General features: G+C 43.5%; 1 protein-coding gene across 1 annotated transcript in view; it reads left to right on the forward strand.

Moving 5' to 3' along the window:
* The window catches only part of THSD7B (thrombospondin type 1 domain containing 7B), a 393,302-nt gene that overhangs the window by 103,720 nt on the left and 270,772 nt on the right, over positions 1-18,810 (forward strand). The window contains exons 2-3 of the mRNA XM_044438217.1: positions 8,471-9,308; positions 12,632-12,886. Of these exons, the coding sequence (XP_044294152.1) occupies positions 8,471-9,308; positions 12,632-12,886 (1,093 nt within the window). The remainder of the gene's footprint in view (positions 1-8,470; positions 9,309-12,631; positions 12,887-18,810) is intronic.

The following is an 18,810-nucleotide window of genomic DNA, read 5'->3' on the forward strand; positions in this document are numbered from 1 at the left end:
CATTCCCCCAGTTTCAAAATATCTTTTTGGAGCTCCTCATAATCCCTTTTTGTTTTAAGCACTTACAATATTTGGGATTATGTGCTTTTGAGGAGCTCCAGAAATACATTTTAGAAATAAAGTGGCACTCCATAGCTTCTATGGAGCACTAAAAGGTTAAATTTAGGAAGCTAAATTTACCCTTTTACATCTGTTGCACTGTTTCAAAGAAGTGCTTTTTACAGATTTTATTTATTTTTCCTTTTGCATTGATACCTAGCCAGTGGGAAAGGGGTGTGAAAATTCCCCATAGAGCCAGTCCCAACCATCTGAGCTTTAAAAAATAGTTGCCATGTGTTTCAGCCCTGGTTGGCTCAGATATTCCAAGCCCGTCGGCTCCCACTGCCCAAACAGGCAGTGCCTCTCTTCCTTTCCAGCTTGGAGCCGGAGTGGGATATGGGCATTTTTCCCATTGTTCTGCTGAACTTTCTTCTCAGATCCAGACTAAAGCAGAAGGCTGGAGTTTCTCCTATTACTTTCCTGAGCAAGTGCTTCATTGAGCAGAGCAGAAATATGAACTCTTGGGCTAGGCTGATGGAAAGGGGAATTGGAAGTAAAAATGAGCTGCTCATTTATCAAAAGTTGTGCTTAAGTGCTATTCTGTGAATTTGCTAACAGTTTTGGAAGTCATGCATTCTTGTTCATGTTTGAGGTCGCAAGTAAGGCTTTTGGGGATGAGCTAAAATTCTGTATTGATACAAAATGATATAGGTAAGCATGTAATGTCTGGATAAGCATTATCAGTGCTATAGGCAGCGAATGCCCGCGCCCCGGACTCCACCACCTGACCTGACTGCTGCCACGCCCGGCACGTGTGAGAGGCGTGGCCGGGCGCGGCGAACGTCGGAGGAAGCCCCGCGCCCTGAAAAGCACCGGCGGTGGCCGGGGAAGAGCGCCGGCAGAAGAGGCACCGCACGCACGACACCTGCGCGCACGGCAGCGGCAGAGGCAGCGAACGCCCGCGCCCCGGACTCCACCACCTGACCTGACTGCCGCCACGCGCGGCACGTGTGAGAGGCGTGGCCGGGCGTGGCGAACGTTGGGGGAAGCCCCGCGCCCTGAAAAGCGCCGGCGGTGGCCGGGGCCGGCGGCCGAAGGGCGTCGGCCAAAGGGCGGGGTCGCCGCCGTTTGGGCGCTGAGCGGGAGGCTGGGCTGGCCAGGGGGCTTTGTTTGGCTACGTGAGTTTTAGCCTTCCTGCTACGCTGCGTGTCACTGTAAGTTTTTAATTGTTTTTATAATTCTATGGTATTTTAAGTTGTTTTATGGAGTCGTCCCTGGCCATGTTGCCGCTTGCGCTTCCTGGGGAGCCATTGGGGTAGTGGACGTTACAGCGGTGGGAGCTTAACGTGTCTGCATAGAAGAAGGAGGGACAGATGGTTGACACCTGTCCCTACTTCTGGTTTTGCTCCCAGCCAGAGGGTGCCAGGGAGTTTTGTCAGCCACCCCTCAGGCATGACGGTGCTGTTGCTTAATGCCAGGTCAGTCAATAACAAATCTTCCCTCATCCATGACTTGATTGTGGATGAGGGGGCCGACCTGGCTTGCATAACGGAGACCTGGGCGGGAGAGGGGGGGATGTGGCCCTCTCCCAACTATGCCCGCCCGGGTATCTGGTTCAGCACGGTTCATGCCCACAGGGGAGGGGAGGGAGGTCGCTTTGGTTTACCGAGCCTCCATCTCCCTCACAGGACTTCTGGTCCCCTCAAGGCCGGGGCTGGAGTGCCTCTACTTGGTGTTGGGTGACCGAGACAGATTGGGGATTCTTTTGGTGTACCGTGCACCCTTCTGCCCAACAGTCTCCCTGCCTGAGCTGACGGAGATCGTCTCGGACCTGGTGTTGAGGACCCCCAGGATGTTGGTCCTGGGGGACTTCAATCTCCATGCCGAGACTGATCAGACCAGGGCGGCTCAGGACTTCATGGTCTCCATGGCGGCCATGGGGCTGTCTCAACATGTCATTGGCCTGACCCATGAACGTGGACACACCCTGGACCTGGTTTTCTCGACGGGACAGGAAGAGGGTGGTCTGAGGGTGAGGAATTTATGTTTGACTCCCCTGTCATGGTCAGATCACTTCCTGGTGAGGTTTGTGCTCGAGAGCGACTTCTCCCTCTGTAAGGGTGCGGACCCGATTGTGTGGGTCCGCCCCCGGAGCCGGATGGATCTGGAAGGATTCCTGAAGGCCCTGGGGGAGTTTCCGGCTGACAAGACGGGTTCTCCTGTCGAGGCTCTGGTCGAACTGTGGAATGGGGAGATGACCAGGGCTGTAGACACGATCGCTCCTAAGTGCCCTCTCCCACCAGGCAGAGCCCGCTCTTCCCCTTGGTATACCCCTGAATTGAGGGCGATGAAGCAGGTTGGGAGACGGCTAGAGCATAGGTGGAGGAAATCACGGGATGAATCCGACTGAACACACTTGAGAGCCCAGTATCGGGCCTATGCTGTGGCAGTGAGGGCGGCGAAAAAGAGATTTTTTTCCGCTTCCATTGCCTCCTCACAATGCCGTCCGGCGGAGCTTTTTCGAGTGGTGCAGGGCCTGGTTTGTCCAGGTCCGAAAGAAGACCTGGTTCCACCCTCAAAGGCCCGCTGTGACGACTTTGCCAGGCATTTCAGGGAGAAAATCGCTCAGATTCGCCACGAGCTGGATTCCACTATTGATACAGAGGTTTTAAGAGAGACGCCAATGCTGCCGTCTGGTCCAGAATTATTGGATGAATTTCAGTTGTTGCGGCCTGATGATGTGGACAAGGTGCTTGGACGAGTATGTCCCACCACTTGTCTATTGGACCCTTGCCCGTCTTGGTTAAAAAATAATTCCAAGCACGGGATTGGGACCTGGATTTTGGAAGTGATTAACGCCTCTCTGAGGGAGGGTCGGGTGCCTGCCCCTTTAAAGGAGGCAGTAGTCTGACCGGTCCTGAAGAAGTCGTCACTGGATCCAGAGATGGCCACTAATTATAGACCAGTGGCCAACATCCCGTTTCTGGGCAAGGTGTTAGAGCGAGTGATGGCGGGACAACTCCAAGCACTCTTGGATGAAACTGATTATCTGGACCCATTTCAGTCCGGCTTCAGACCCGGGTACGGTACTGAATCTGCCTTGGTCGCCCTGTACGATGACCTGTGCAGGGAGAAAGACAGGGGGAGTGCGTCCCTGTTGGTTCTCCTGGACCTCTCAGCGGCTTTCGATACCATCGACCATGGTATCCTTCTGGACAGGCTTGTGGGATTATGGGTTGGAGGCACTGCTTTGCAGTGGTTCCTCTCCTATCTCGATGGCCGGTTCCAGAAGGTGGTGCTGGGGGACTATGGCTCTGCGCCATGGCAGTTATGCCATGGACTACCGCAGGGGTCCATTTTGTCCCCATTGCTGTTCAATATTTACATGAAACCGCTGGGAGAGGTCATCAGGAGGTATGGGCTGCGGAACCATCAGTATGCTGATGATACCCAGCTCTACCTCTCGTTTTCCACCAATCCAGGTGAGGCAGTGGCTGTACTGAACCGGTGCCTGGCCGAGGTAATGGGCTGGATGAGGGCCAATAAACTGAAGCTCAATCCATACAAGATGGAGGTCCTGTTGCTTGGCAGTTCTGGCTTTGGAGAGGGTGAACTGAACCTTGTTCTAAATGGGGTTGCACTCCCTCCTAGGGACAAGGTTCGCAGCTTGGGAGTGCTCCTCGACCCGGAGCTTTCACTAGAAGCTCAGGTGACAGCAGTGGCGAGGAGCGCTTTCCTCCAGCTTCGGCTGATCCACCAGCTGCGCCCCTATCTGGAGTATGACTGCCTCGCGGCAGTGACACATGCATTGGTGACTTCCCGTCTCGACTTCTGTAACGTGCTCTACGTGGGGCTACCCTTGAAGACGGTCTAGATACTTCAATTGGTTCAAAACAGAGCTGCCAGGCTGCTGACGGGGACTGGGCGTTGTGTTCACATGACTCCAGTTCTCCGTCAGCTTCACTGGCTTCCCATTGAAGTCCGGGCCCAATTCAAGGTGTTGGTGACCTATAAAGCCCTAAACGGCTTGGGTCCTGGTTACCTGAAGGAGCGCTTGCATCCATATATGCCCAGCCGCCCCTTGAGATCGGCAGGGGAGGCCCTTCTCCGGGAACCCTCCATGAAAGAAATTAGGAGGGTGGGTACTCGGAGGAGGGCTTTCTCTGCGGTGGCGCCTAAGTTATGGAACGCGCTCCCCAGAGAGGTCCGCCTGGCGCCGTCGTTATTTGTTTTTCGGCGCCAGGCGAAGACCTTTTTATTCAAGCGGCATTTTAACTTTTAACATTATTGGTTTTATCTGGCCAGGGCGGCTTATTTTATACTGTATTGTTGTATTTTAATTTAATATTTATATTTTTAATTTATATTATAATTATTTTAACTTAATGATGTGAGCTGCCCCGAGGCTTCGGCGAATGGGGCAGCATAAAAATGTTTTAATAAATAATAAATAAATAAAATATATAGAGACCACTCTTTTCCAATCAGTGTCACCCTGCATGGGCAATGGAAAGGAATGGTAAAGTGGTAGTCTAACACATCTACAGAATGTTGGTTTGAGAAGGCTGAGGTAAAGATTCCTCTATCAGCTTTGAATTAAGGGCCTATTTACCGTTTCTCCTAATGGTTATTCAGATGTTTTACTATTCCTTTTATTCTCTTTCATTAGTTATTTCTATTTAAAAAGATGGTTCCTCTAATCTGTTTAAAAATTAGTTTTACCTTGTGAGTAATCCTTTACAAATTCCTTTTCAGTTCATTCTACTCTTAAAAATCATTTTTGTGTAAATTGATATTAAATTTTCATGTTCCTCTAGGCCATTTTTAGCTTTCAAATGAGTTTTGTATATATTTGGCATTTGCCTGCTCATAATTGAAGACACTGGAATGTATATATGAAGAAGATGAGAGAAAAGCTGATTAATGTGTGAAAGCCTTTAAGACAGGATAATTGTATTTTTGCATCCTGAAGAAGAGAAGAAGATGCTTTGAGTCGAGTTGGAATATGTAGAGATACCTTTTTATTACTTCCCCAACTGCCTGCATTTTCAAAAATGTGGAATTCACTCCTGTGTTGCCATTGTAAAACAGCAACAATTCATTACCAGGGTGGTAGAAGAGGATTGATTATCACCCCCTCAATATGATGTCACAGCTTATTTTCGGAACAGCCCTATTTGGGCTTTTATATCCTCTCCATAATCACTTGCCAAGAGATTCAGTGAAGAAACTGGTCCTGCTGCCTCTCTACTGAGCCTGTTGCCCTTCCCGCTCTTCCTCTACATGGCGGAGGGCCAAGGTTAGCAATGGGAAGGCTTCTCCAGCCATGCGGGCTCCCTGCCTGGTTTAGAGGCCTGGCTGTGCAGGTTTCTTTGTCCTCCAATGTGTTGAGTGTGGTGGGGTCAGACAGCAGCAACATGGTAGAGGGCACGGGTTCAGCAAGCAGGGGTCCCTTCGTGTGATTCTGACTGGATACGTTTAAAACTCCTGAATACATTTATTCTGACAGAGTCTACTAAAAGGTAAATCCTATGGGTTTATTCCCAGATAACCATATAAAGGATTTCAGCCTAAGGCTGTTAAAATGGTTCTCTATAGAGTATCTGAATATCTCATCTTTGAACTAATCTGCCATCAACAGCTGGTATATTTCAAGTATTCTGACCTGAAGAAAATGAACTTGTACTTTAAGGCTTATCTGCAGTAGAGACTTAAATTAGTCTAGCAAATCCCTGAAGACTCTAGAAATATTTGGCGTGTGTGTGTGGGTGTGCGGGTGGGTGGAAGGGGGAGACTAGCATGGAAGGTCTAGTGATTTGTGCCATATTAATCAAACCACTTTTTCAGTATTTTGGGGGAAAGGCCCTGAAAGTTAAGCTGTAGTTAGGATGTGTATTTGTCCAGGAGATTTTTGATCCTACTCACCTGATCTCATATGTCATGGCAACCCAAGGTAAAACAAGCCATACTGGCTTGTAATTGTGGGTTGTTGTGTCATATACGCTCAACCTGCTGGCTTAAGTGAGTGTTGTAACTATGAATAACCTGCACTGAGGACTCATTGTTCATTGCTGGGATGGGTTGTGTGAGCCATGTGTGATCTTGATGTGTGAATTCTGGACTGTGGGTGGTTTTTTCCAAAAGGATGTAAAGTTACTTGATAAGAGTAGCAAAAAGCAGACCTCTCTTTGCTTAATTTTACTGCCTGAAGTTTGTCTGGCAGTGGTTGTGAGTAAGTTCATCTGCTTCCTTATTGTATTCTGCACTTCCCAGGAAAGCACTTTTCACAAAAGCAAACTAATTTGGGGAGGGGGTTGGCATGTAGCCAAACTGATTTTATCTACACTGAATAACCCTGAAGGAAAGTGGCTATTCCTCCAAATTAAGTTGGGTCTGCATTCAGAATGAGCCTGCCTTTCCTCCATGTCACACCTCTCCCAACATCCAAGGCTCAGAGAACCCTCGTGCTGAGATCCCCATGTAATAGTAATCCAACGAACCAAAGAAAGTGTTTGCTTGCCTCCTATAAATATATCCAGTACAGCCATTTCGTACAAGATATTTTGCACTCCATGCCGGCTAAGTTCTTTGTCTGAACTATGTTAGGGGAGCTCCTTCGAGTACAGTGAAAGTGTCAAAGCGACGCGAATGGTAAAAGCATTGCACTAATGGCAGGGGAGATGAGGAGTTAGAAGACTAGGAAGTACCTGTGGTGGCTGCTTTTATGTGACAGAAGGAGGAGGAATTTGGGTGACTGAAAGTGGCTTGTGTAATGCTGCCAGCGGGAAGGCAGAAAAGGTGAAAGGGCAGAGAAGAGGAAGTTGTCTGCAATGATCAAGTCCTATGGTCCTTCCAACCCCAAAAGAGGGTAACTAGGATGCTTTTCTGGTCCCAGGAATTCCCTAATGGCTCATTGTGTTATCTGGACCTTGTTTCAGAGAGAAATTGGACTCACGAATCCATGCCCTTTCATTAACTTTAAGGTGTGGAGAATGTGTGATCTGGGCCAATCTTTGCCCAAAAGGAAGATCCAGTTTGCACAGTCACCTGATTTGCACAGCGACAAGTTGTCAATCTGCCATGGCTTGTTGCTCACAAGGGTGGATTGTTGGGGTGGTTTAAAAGCCATCCAGAACCCACAGGTTATTCTGGAGTTGTGTGTGGCTTGTAAGAAAGCTACAAATGTGTTGCTGCTGCACCCTGAATATTCAAAATGGTGGCTACCACTGCAGCCAGAAGCCCTCTGGGAAAGTTTATCCATGATGGTTTCTTGTTTATATTCAAACCAGTTACTGAATATTGCTTAAGGCTGATGTTTGAGAGGAATTGGGGCAGCCTCGAGGAAAACTTGAATATGCTTGACAATTTCCAATAATTCCCAAATAATTTAAAATTGAAATTTCCTGAAGGAAAACAGCAATTGTTCTATATAAGTTACTGATGAGAAAAGAGAACCTAGATTACTATATTCAGGATTTTCCTGGGTATCAGGAACTTAAATAGTTCATTAGCAGAGTTCTGTGTGCTCTTTGGTAGGGCTTTTAATGAGGGTCTGCAGTAGAATTTCTCTTAAGCCAAAGGAAGATGGGGATGAAGGATTCTGGAGACGGGGTTGTGCTTAAGGCAAGGGTGGAACCTTTCTTCTGTGAGGGGTGATTGACATACAGAAGGAGTTAGCTGGAGTCAGAGCCAGTGCAGCATGGGGAGGACAGTCCTTCTCCATGTGCCATTCAACCCTGTAAGCCAGGCAGGGCTAGATAGCATGGTGCTATCTAGACATTCTGAACTACAGGTCCCATATTCCCTGATCATTGGCCTTGTTGGCTGTCTTTGATCTAGTCCAAAATACCTGCGAGGTATCAGGTTACCTTTTCTTGTCCTAAACAAACAGTGCTCAATTACTTTAACATATAATTTCATACAACATCCATGTTCTAGTATAATCAGTTTGTTTAAGGCTTTACTGTGTATGTTAATAGAGGTTTCAGTGTAACTGTAACCTAAGTAGGATCATCTCACAGATTTAAATTCTGTCTCTCTAGCGGATTCCTTTTCATGAAACTGAACTCGATTTATGTGTGTGTGTGTGTGTGTCTGTGTGTGTGTGTGTTTAATATAATCCTCATCAATAATGTAAACTTTCTTTTACGGGTATTCTACGCGCCTTACCTCTTGGTATTAGTCAATTTGACTTGTCTTCCATATAATGTTTAAATCAAGGGACCTTTTTCAGAAAAGATTGATCTATTGATCTATGTACTAGAGAAGATACACCCTGAGATGCACCTTAGATAGATAGAATATGGATTTGGGCTTTCTTAAAAAAGGCAAAATTGTTTTTGTAAGCAGTCTCTATTATTTACTGAATAATGCAAGTATGAATATTTTTCTTAATATTGCCTCCCATTCTACCTCCCCTTTTTCTTTTTAGGTCACTGGGGACGTTGCATAGGTGATTGTGGTTCAGGTGGTGTTCAGAGCCGAGTAGTTTGGTGCAGTCATTCAGAAGGCTGGACGACCCACCATTCAAACTGTGAACAAAGCGATAGGCCTGCAAGCCAGAGGAGCTGCTTTAAAATATGTGACTGGCACCTTGAACTCTTTGAATGGGAAGTTTCAGAATGGCACATGTGTGCTTTAGTTCCTTTTGCTCATGGTGAAGTCAAGCCAAGGACTTCAGATTGTGTTACTGCCCAGCATGGACTGCAGCACAGAACTGTACAGTGTGTACAAAAATTGAATAGAACAATTGTCACAAATGAGATATGTGAATATTTTACTCCTCAGCCACCTATGGAACAAGCTTGCCTAATACCTTGTCCACGGGATTGCATAGTATCCGAATTTTCCTCCTGGTCTGTATGTAGCAGGCACTGTGGAAAGAGTTTACAGCACAGAACCCGTTCTGTTATTGCTCCTCCACTGTATGGTGGAACCAAATGTCCAAATCTCACTGAATCAAGGATTTGTGATGTTACAATCTCTTGTGCTCCTGGGGAAGAGGAATATACCTACAGTCTTAAAGTTGGACCTTGGAGTAAATGCCGGCTGCCTCACCTTAAAGAAATGAATATGATCGGGAGAACTGTGCTGGATTTCAGCTCAGATTCTTCTGAACGAAGCACTTTCAAACTTCAAGTAGTTGAAGATCTGCAAAATTTTCACAGATTTAGGTCTCACTATAGTTCCCAACCTTGGGATATAGAAATTGGTTATCAAACGAGACAGGTGAGGTGTACAAGAAGCGATGGGAAAAATGCCATGCTGAGGTAAGAAATCATCTTTGTTCATAACAGATGTAATTTGTTGCTCTTACAATTTCCTACTGTTGTCTAATATTAAGTATATAGTTTGCCATTTACAGTAATCCTTATACCTAGATTTCATTTGTATTTACTCTTATTTAGTTATTAGGTAATATACATATTTTAAAGATATAATTGCGCTAGTGTTTCATAATGTATGCTATGGTTTAGATGTTGTTTTGTTTTCTTAATTTCAGCTAATTTTCATTTGCTTCCATGGGAGAAAGCAGATAGCTTCCACAGCTTCCAGCTGTTAAGAGCCAGTTTGGATATTCACAGATAACTTGATGCCTACTTATCTAAGGTGATGCTGGCATATGAAGGAAATCACTCCAACCCAGTTATGACTGCTATTTCAAGTGGTGTTTCTCATGAGTTGAGTAAACGAAATGCCACTACACATAGCTGAGTCCTAATCAGGCCAGTCCAAGAGAACAACATGTAAATTACTAAGAATGCCTAGAATATTATTTCTGGTCCATTACAGTACTTTTGCTATTCTGAGAAAAGGCCATAGTCTTCCTTGATATGCCAGCTGCCAGTCTGACAGCTCAGACAGCTCAGAATGGCAATATTTCAAGACATGCCATTTAGTATAATGTTACAGAGACACCAGATTGGCTCATTGTCCTACAGTGTAATGGTATTTGGAACCAATGAATCAAGCTCTGTACTGTCTGTGAAGTAAAATAATTATAGACTTTAATCATCAAAGACTAGTCCAGAGAAAATGCCATCTACTGCTTTTTAGAGACGAAGGGGTCAGAGGGTGAAGAAAATCAATGATTGTGAAGTAACTAAGATGTTGTTCATTACTGGCAGTTTTTGTGCAATTCAGAAAAGATAATAAGATAATATATTTGATAAAGAAGTGTTCAAGTATGGAGCTGTTTACTCAGAGCACAATTTCCGTATTTACAACCAATTGTTCCTAAAGCTAGTGTGATCTTGGTTGTGCCATTGTGAAGAGTTTTGCCTTTTTTGTCAAATATCTCTTCATTTTTTTCCTTATATAGGCTAATAGAGAACAATGCAAATGCCTGAATTTTCTGAAGAAATATGTCACAGTAGCAAATAACTGTGGGTGGGTAGGCAGGTGGGAAATGGGAACTTCTTCTGGAAGAGTTAGATGTACATCTTCGCAGTGATATCTGGCTCTAGACTGGGGGGCTGCTGGGATTGATGGCAGCAGATTCTTCCGAAAATAATTTGAGTTCATGTGTTCCTCATACTCCATCCAGTATCTTTTCATGATCTATTGCTCCCAATACATCTTTAAAGGAAGAAGAACTTTTATTAATGCTGCTGCAAATTTTGTAGAACCACTGAAATAGAAATATACCTTTTAGCTTGTTTACAACCTGCTCTTTATTATAGGACATCTTTCTTTTTGTACTGGTTAGACAAAGAGTACATCTTTTTTACTGCTCACACAGAAAGTCAGAGCAGTGTCACTGTAGTTCCTGAGGTTTCTTTCTTAGTTCATGACTTTAAAGATACAGCCTGCCTCCTGTCTTATTTCCATCAGCATGTCTGCATTAATTCTTCTCTGCAGCTGGTAAACTTATAACACACTCATAGGCAGAAAAGAAATTACTAAAGCACAGGCACATATTTTCAACACCAAATCATTTTACACCACACCAATGACAGCTTTTACATTCATTGGTGGGAGGAAAGTAATTTTGAAGAGAAAGAAAACAGGACAATGTACAGAATTTTGTTTTCTTTGGAGCAGACATGAAAAAAGAATTTTAAAAACCTTAGTAGGTCAGCTTTTTGCAGCTCTATCCACCTACCCAAATCAGTTGCAGGCTAGTAATTCTTCTTTTCCCAGAGGTGATACTGGGAAAGGAAGCAAATGGATCTACAGTAAGTCCTGGAATGTGGCTGGAAATGAGCCCCTCTAGCAAAGCATAGCTCATATGTTTATGTCATGAACAGTAGAGTTAGTAAAAAACATTTTTTCTTCTTTCAATATATAATAGTATATGAAACATCTTGTTAAAATGGGTTGTATACCTACTGCAAGCATCTTTTGGATATATCCATTAGAGCATGGATGTTAAGACTCTCCCTGTGTCACTGTCCATGCAATTATCAAAGTATGAGGGGAAGTTATATTTAAATGAGACACCCTTGATGATTCATATGGGAGAAAGGAGAGAAATGACTGCAGAATCCTCTCTCCTCCATAGCAGACTATAATTCACTTGCATGAAGATAATGAGCTCCAGGACTCCATAGGGTTAAGTGAGTAGGTACTTATTTGTTCCTGATCATGAGTAAGTACATTTTGGGCTAAGGGGGCATATTTAACTAGCCCATGTTATAGGGTTTTGGGCACAGGTCTTTATTTGGGACAGATCTGCATTCCCAACAGAAGTGATGCAAATAGTTATTTTCTTGCCAGAGATTCTGGGACTTGCATTTCCAGCCCTATCTCATCTTCAATTACCAGCTTCTCCTCCTTTCCGTTGCCCCAGGTAAGTTGAAGCAAGGAAATGGGAGGAAACAGCAGCAGGAGAACTTGTCCATCATGTTCACCTCAGTGCTACTTGCAAGCATTTGAGTAGGGCAAATGCTTTTACTAGTGTTTGAATGTCTATTGACACCCCAGGTAAACATATATTCAAATAAAATATTTGGCCCTAGCTATGTTTTTACATGTAGCAAATAGCAATGAAATTAGGCTGTGGTTTACAAAGCAGAAATAACCCTTTAATGCTTTTGTGATTTCATGCCACAATTAGTGTAATTAACCTCACATTATGTGTAATTAAATGCTGTGATCCTGTTAGGAAAATGTAGCAACTTGAGATGTAATAATGAAAGGGGCAATTGAGCTTTCTTTCATATCCCCCATTTCAAGATATTTGCATTCTACTCTTTGTTATTGTAGGAATAAAACTCATTAGAGGAGCTCTTGTTCCCAGTATGGTCTTGGCATGCATTGTTTGCGCACATTATTTGAGCAGTTATGCCATATGGATGGTGGCAGATAGCATCTCTGAAGTCTTGGGATGGCAACACTAGGTCTTTGCCAACTGGGCTGTGGTCTTGATACTTTTTATAATATTGGTACCTTTTAACTAGACACCACTTCTGGCTTCTGCTGTGTCCCCTGATTTTCCTTTGTTCTCCTCCTCCAGTTAGCATGAGATATAACTTGCAAGTCTGGCTCCTCTGGAATGCTTGTAGCTTTCTTGCTGTGGACTAATGATAACCAGGATTAAAAGAATCTCCAGGATTTTGTTGGTTTTTAACAAGATGCTTTCTTATCGCAGCCTTTGTGTGCAAGAAAACATCCCTTTGAACTTTCAGTCCTGTGTTATGCCTAAAGACTGTGAAACCTCAGCTTGGTCTTCATGGAGCTCCTGCTCAAAGACTTGTCACTCAGGGGATCTCTCACCAGGATTCCGAAGTAGAACTCGGAGTATAAAGCACATTGCTGTAGGAACTGGCCAAGCGTGTCCTGAAACCGAAGAAAGAGAGCCCTGCAACCCAGGTGGTGGACGAGAACATCTTCAGCCTTGCCCAAGGTATGCTACAAGCCTTCCTGTTTCCCTCAAAGAGAAACCGAAGCTCAAATGAATGTGGTTGTTTAAACTGCTTATCTGTTACCCAATGCAAACGAAAGGCACTGACCAATGCAGATTCATGTGTCCATGAAATACACATCTGATGAGTTCAGGCACATGAAACTGGGCAGAAAAATACTGTAAATGCTTAGGTGCCATCACTTTACAGAAAGCTCATCAGGTACAGATCCTACTTACGGGTTTGGAGGCTAAACTAGTGCATGAGTATGGAGATGAGTAGAGATGGGCTGAAGAATTTGCTAAAGTAAATTTCCTTTCTTAAACAAATTGTTCCAACTTCTCATTACATAACAGCAAACTTTAAGTGCAGAGTGATGAACCATTACAACAAATGTACATTATAAGACCCCAGAGTTACCACCATATTTTTACTATGCTAGGCATACCAGGATTATGTCCTGGTTTAAGAGGGATCATGTCCTTTTCTGGAGCCATCCCAACATGCACACTGAATATCATACTCAAGAGGAAAGCAGGGCTGTGAGTGTCCCTTGCTGCATGAAGAGGAGGAGCAGGACTCCTTGGCAAGCAGAGTTTAGTGGTTTATGATCATGGAGGTGGTTGGTGTTCCTGTTTCTAATCTCTCTCGCTAAGATTGATCACATCTGCACTGAAGTCATTCATCTGTTTAGCTGGTTTCTTTAAAATTTCTATAAAACCATTCAGCTCAAAGAGTCTTCACTTTACAATGAAAATAGCGGTTATGCCCCAGGTTTGTTAGATTGGTAGAGTTTCCAAGTGTCCTTTTAGTTTCATTGACTGGATGATGGTGAATGAGTATGTGGGTGCAGCTTACCAAACTGATTCCATAACTTTGCTTTCTTCTCTCCGCTCTTCTGAAGAAAGTGTTGCAATACTTATGCAATCTTTCTGGGGGCAGGGGAGTTGAAAGGTCGTGAATGTGGCATGCAGTGTACAATTGTGTTACTTCAAAATCAGCAGTTGTTCATCATCCCTGTGCATCTTGCTATCAGTAGAACAGAGAGGGCACTTAGAAAAAGTGTTGCTTGATTAGGTCTCGTGGAAAAAAGCTCTTGTATGCTGATTTTTACTTTCCCAACCCAATTCATGTCAATCAATGAGACAAAGGGATAAATTGTCTGACTGATTTTATTCCCTGTGTGCAGTGAGTTGTTTCACTTGACAGTCATGTGATCGAAATGCACCAGCTTTGCTGGCTAATGCGTGAGGGAAAAGATTTGTTATCTGCAACATTTCCCCACTGTTTTTCTCAACAACTGGAAAAATAAAATGTGAGAACTAGCTCAAAACTTGTTTGTTTGCTTATAGTGTTACAGTCTATGGTCCTGCATATTCAGAATGCCAAAATATGTGTAGGGGATGTGCTTCTCCTCCCCAACACAGCCAATATTAGGAAAAACTTTGCTTTCCTTTTAATGGGAAAGTAAAACAAATTTAGAACACTGAATGGTGATATTTACACTGCATTCCTGTGATAGTTGAGAATGTTCTACTGAGTGAAGTTTCATGAAGAACATCAGGCAGGAATTGCATTTCCTTTCCCCCTTCCCCCTTTCCCCCTTCCCCCCCTTTTTTCTTTTCTTCTTTGTGGGTGTGCTTCAATGAAATGAACCCAAAGTATTTGGGATATTTTCCTTGAGCCATGCCAAGAAGTAGCAGGGCTGGCAGATGGCATGGAATTCTGCACTGGTTGCATCTTAGAGCAGCTCTTCCTAACCTGGAGCCTTCCAGGTATAGTGGCCAGTCGCTCCCATCTTCTCCAGCCAAGCATGGCAATTGACCCCTCTGGCTAGGAATGATCTGAGTTGTAATTCAACACATCCAGAGGCCACATCAACTGGATTATGAGGCACTTCTTCAAATTCTGTGTGGCAACATTGATGAGCAGTTTCTTGGCTGAGGTGCAGATTAGAGCTTCTTGCAAGAAACTCTTGAAGTTCCTTAGTCTCTTCATAGAATTCCCTCATGTTCATAAATCCTTCATTCCCAACTCCAGTTTTGTTAACTCTCTGGCTTCCTGATGGTGCAGAAAGTGCGTAGACTTGGCAGCTTTCATATTTTAGTTTAGTACCAGGGTGTCAAAATTCTTCTCATTGCCTGTCTTTTTAGATGACTGTGTTTCTCAGATGGGAAATGGATGATCCTGAGGATCATGTATGAGCAATCTACTGCTCGCTCCAAAAATGAATTGGGTGATTTATCTGCTCATGGTGATTTTTGTTAAGCCTCACATGGATTTTCAAATGCTTGATGTTAATGCATAGTAATCCTGTTTTAGCCATTGCTAAAAGCGACTCCTTCCTCAAGCCAAAACACACACATGCCCCTCTTGGAAAAAAGAGTGTTACATTTGAGGGAGATAGGAATTCTTCTTGCGGTTAGTGACATGCAGAGTAAGATTTACAGTGCAGATCATGAGCATGTAGGCTATTTTTACAAACTGCACAATCCTTAATAGGAAATAAACCTTTGCATGCCGTTTGCCATCAAAGAGAGGCCTTGCTTTGTCCACTATTAGTTCAGTTCCTCCAGGTTATGTTCTACTTCCCTGGGAAAAGAGGTAACAGAATGTGTTGGGCTATGAGTCCTGGTTGAAATTAGTCTCTGTTCAAACTGGGACTGCTATGTTTGAGTACTCATTTCACTTGTTGATCTGCTTTCCATATTTAACATCCTGTGGCTCTCAAGGAAACATCTACGATGCCCTAGGCTTTGCTTTCATTGCATATGACAAGGAGAAAGGTGATTCCTATGTTGTGTAGAATAGTTTATTTTGAATTTCTTGTTTATGGTAACTATTGATGATTAGTAGTTTTAAAGGAAAGAATAACAACAGTGTAGTGCTGCAATATGTACATAACTTTGTTTTCTTAATCTGAAGCACCCAGTAGCTATATAATTTATGATGTTGTAAAGTAAGCATTAATTCTAGTGAAGTGAAACAAGTTTCAGGTAATAATGTGGAGTAAAGAATGTTCTGCAGTCGTGGAGTGGCTAACAGGTGCTTCTCTGTCTGTCTATAAACTTGAGCTGTGTTTGTGCTGCAATCTTCAACAAACTAACTCAGGAATAAATTCCATTGAACATGGGGTGCAGTAGCTGCCTAGTAAGCATGCAGAGAATTGGGTGACTTGAATAATTAAGACTGGTCTAAAGTAAGGGTGGAGAACTTTTTACCTGGGAAAGTTACTGACCCACAGGAAAAGTCAGTCGTGGACTACAACCCATGTGGGCTGGAGTGAGAGTAATAACCTGGTGAGACCCCTTAATAAGGAGTTGCTTGTTATGGAAGAAAAAAATATTAATCCTAGAAAGTCTTTTTAACTCTCGCCAATTCAGATGAACTGAATTGTGTTGTACATTTTTAAATTTCTTTTGCTGCTAGTTTTGGAATAGTCAAAGCTCGTATTAGTTGTACATGGTTCAGTAATTCTGAATATGTAGTTTTTATAACTGCAGTCATATCGAGTCTACAATGAATCTTTCCTTAGTTGCCTAAATGATAATTTAAACCAACTGATATGTTCTTATATCAAGAAATGTTAATGATTATATAAGTGTGGGCGTCTGTCCATGAGCATTTGGTATTGAATACTGATTTCCATTTAGCCTCAGGAAATGTGACAGTTTAATGCGATGGGAAACAAAGCAGAACATTTACCTTGTTGTTTAGTGACTTCTTCAGAATTGAGATTTTCAGCATGAAAAAAAGTGATAAGCCATATTATGCAAGCATTTTTTTAAGTTACAGAAAAAAGTTTCTTCTATTATGTTTTAAGCATTGTGGGAGGACAGTTTTATAGTTGTCATGTTGAAAAACGTGTGTGTGCAGAATCAGTTCCTTTATGTCCCCCCTCTTGAGTGTAAATGCTTTATCTCTCACTGAATGTACACAGGATGTTGTGTACTTTAAATGAAAGCATGACAGTTGGTCTGAAAAGACCTGTAAAGTAGACATAATCAGTACTTTTCTGAACATTTTCCATGCATTCAAAATTCTAAAGATCTTTTGGAACAGACAAACGCTAATATTTTCAATGCTGATAATTTAAGTGGGCATTGAGAACTGCATCTTTCCTCAATTAATTTGAGGCTTTCACCAGTATTTTCAACATATCCTTGGTTAATACATATAAAATTATGTGGAGTTTTTTAAAGACACTAAAAAGCATGGGTGCTCACAGCACTTAATTTAGGGCAATTGCATGTGCTGATTATTAAAGGGGAACAAGGGCTGGCTGAGAAACAGCCTCAGGGCTAGTCTTGCAATTTTGACTAGTCAGAAGGCAAACGTGTACAGCTTGCATACTTTATGGTCATTGTTTATTTGTTTATCTATTGCATTTGTATGCAGCCCCATAGCCAAAGTCTCTCTGGGTGTCTCACAGTGCAATATAAAATGCATATAAAAATAAAAACAATAGCAAACCAAAACCATAAACAAAAAGGATTAAAATACAATATAAATACAACAAATACATAGAACACGAGGAAATAGGCACAATAAACCAATAACAACAAGCAATAAAACAATTAGCCAGCAGGAACTCAAGCCCAATCTAAAAACAAATACTAAATAGAAACAGAGCAAGTAAGAAGGGGTCTCCTGGGCAATCTAGTCTGACCCCCGGCTCTAGTTGGCTCCACTCACGACATGCCTACCATGTGCATGTCTAGCCTATCTTGAATACCCTCACTGATGGGGCTTCAACCACCTCCCGTGGAAGCCCATTCCATACCCTCGGGGTCCTAACTGTCAGTAAGTACTTCCAGGCATCCAAATTGAACCTTAGCTCCCTGAGCTTGGCTCTGTTGGAGTGTGTCCTGCCCTCCTCTGCAGGGGAGAACTGTCTTGACCTGGTGCTGAAAGCAAGAAAGTGGGTGCCAGTTGTACATTCCTTGGAAGGGATTCCAAAGGTGAGGTGGGACAACAGAGATGGCCCTTTTCCTTGCAACTCCCCCCTCACCACATTTGGAGAGGCTTTGCAAAGAAGGGCCTCCATTGATGACCTGAGTGGAGATATATAGATACAGATCTAGTAGGGATATATGGAGACAAGCATTCCTTTAGGCAGCCTGGTCCCAAGCCATTTGTTTGTTTGTTTATTTATTTATTTAAATTTCTTTTATCCCATCCTTCACAATGGCTGAGGCCAGCAACAATGTCTCAGGGTGACAAGGCTTTATATCTTAGCATGAACAGTTTGAATTGGGCTTGGGCAATAACAGGCAGCCAGTGTAATTGGCGGAGGACCGGTGTGATACGTTCTCTAGGGCTGGTCCTTGTTAGCAACTGCACTGCTCTGTTTTGAATTAATTGGAGAGCCCGGACTGTCTTCAAAGGCAGCTCTATGTAGAGTGCATTACAGTAATCCATGGGAGAGGTTACAAGGATAACTGTGGCTCTGCTGTGATTGTCCAAGTAGGATCGTAACTGAAAAAACAGACTAAGGTGATAGAAGATGCTCCTGGCCACTGTGGCCACCTAAGAAACAAGTGTGAGACCTCAAGGTCCAGAAGCACTTCAAGCTATGAACCATATCCTTTAGGGGTAGTGCAACCCCATCCAGGATTGGTCGAAAATTTCCCCGTTGGACACACAGAATACCCACCAACAGAACTTCTGTCTTGTCTGGATTGAACTTCGGTTTATTGGCCCTCATACAGTCCATTACCAAGCCAAGGCTCTGGTTCAGGATAGTCACTGGCTCACCTGGGTTAGATGAGAATGAGAGGTGGGGCTGAGCATACTGATGAAACTTCAGCCCCTACCTCTGAAGGATCCCACCCAGCAATTTCATGAAGAAGTTAAAGAGCTTAGGGGACAGAATAGAGCCCTTTGTAACTCCATGGTGCAAATGCCAAGGGACAGAGCAACATTG

The sequence above is a fragment of the Varanus komodoensis genome, unplaced genomic scaffold (genome assembly GCF_004798865.1).
Source record: "Varanus komodoensis strain SLA01 unplaced genomic scaffold, ASM479886v1 scaffold32, whole genome shotgun sequence".
Classification (NCBI taxonomy): domain Eukaryota; kingdom Metazoa; phylum Chordata; class Lepidosauria; order Squamata; family Varanidae; genus Varanus; species Varanus komodoensis.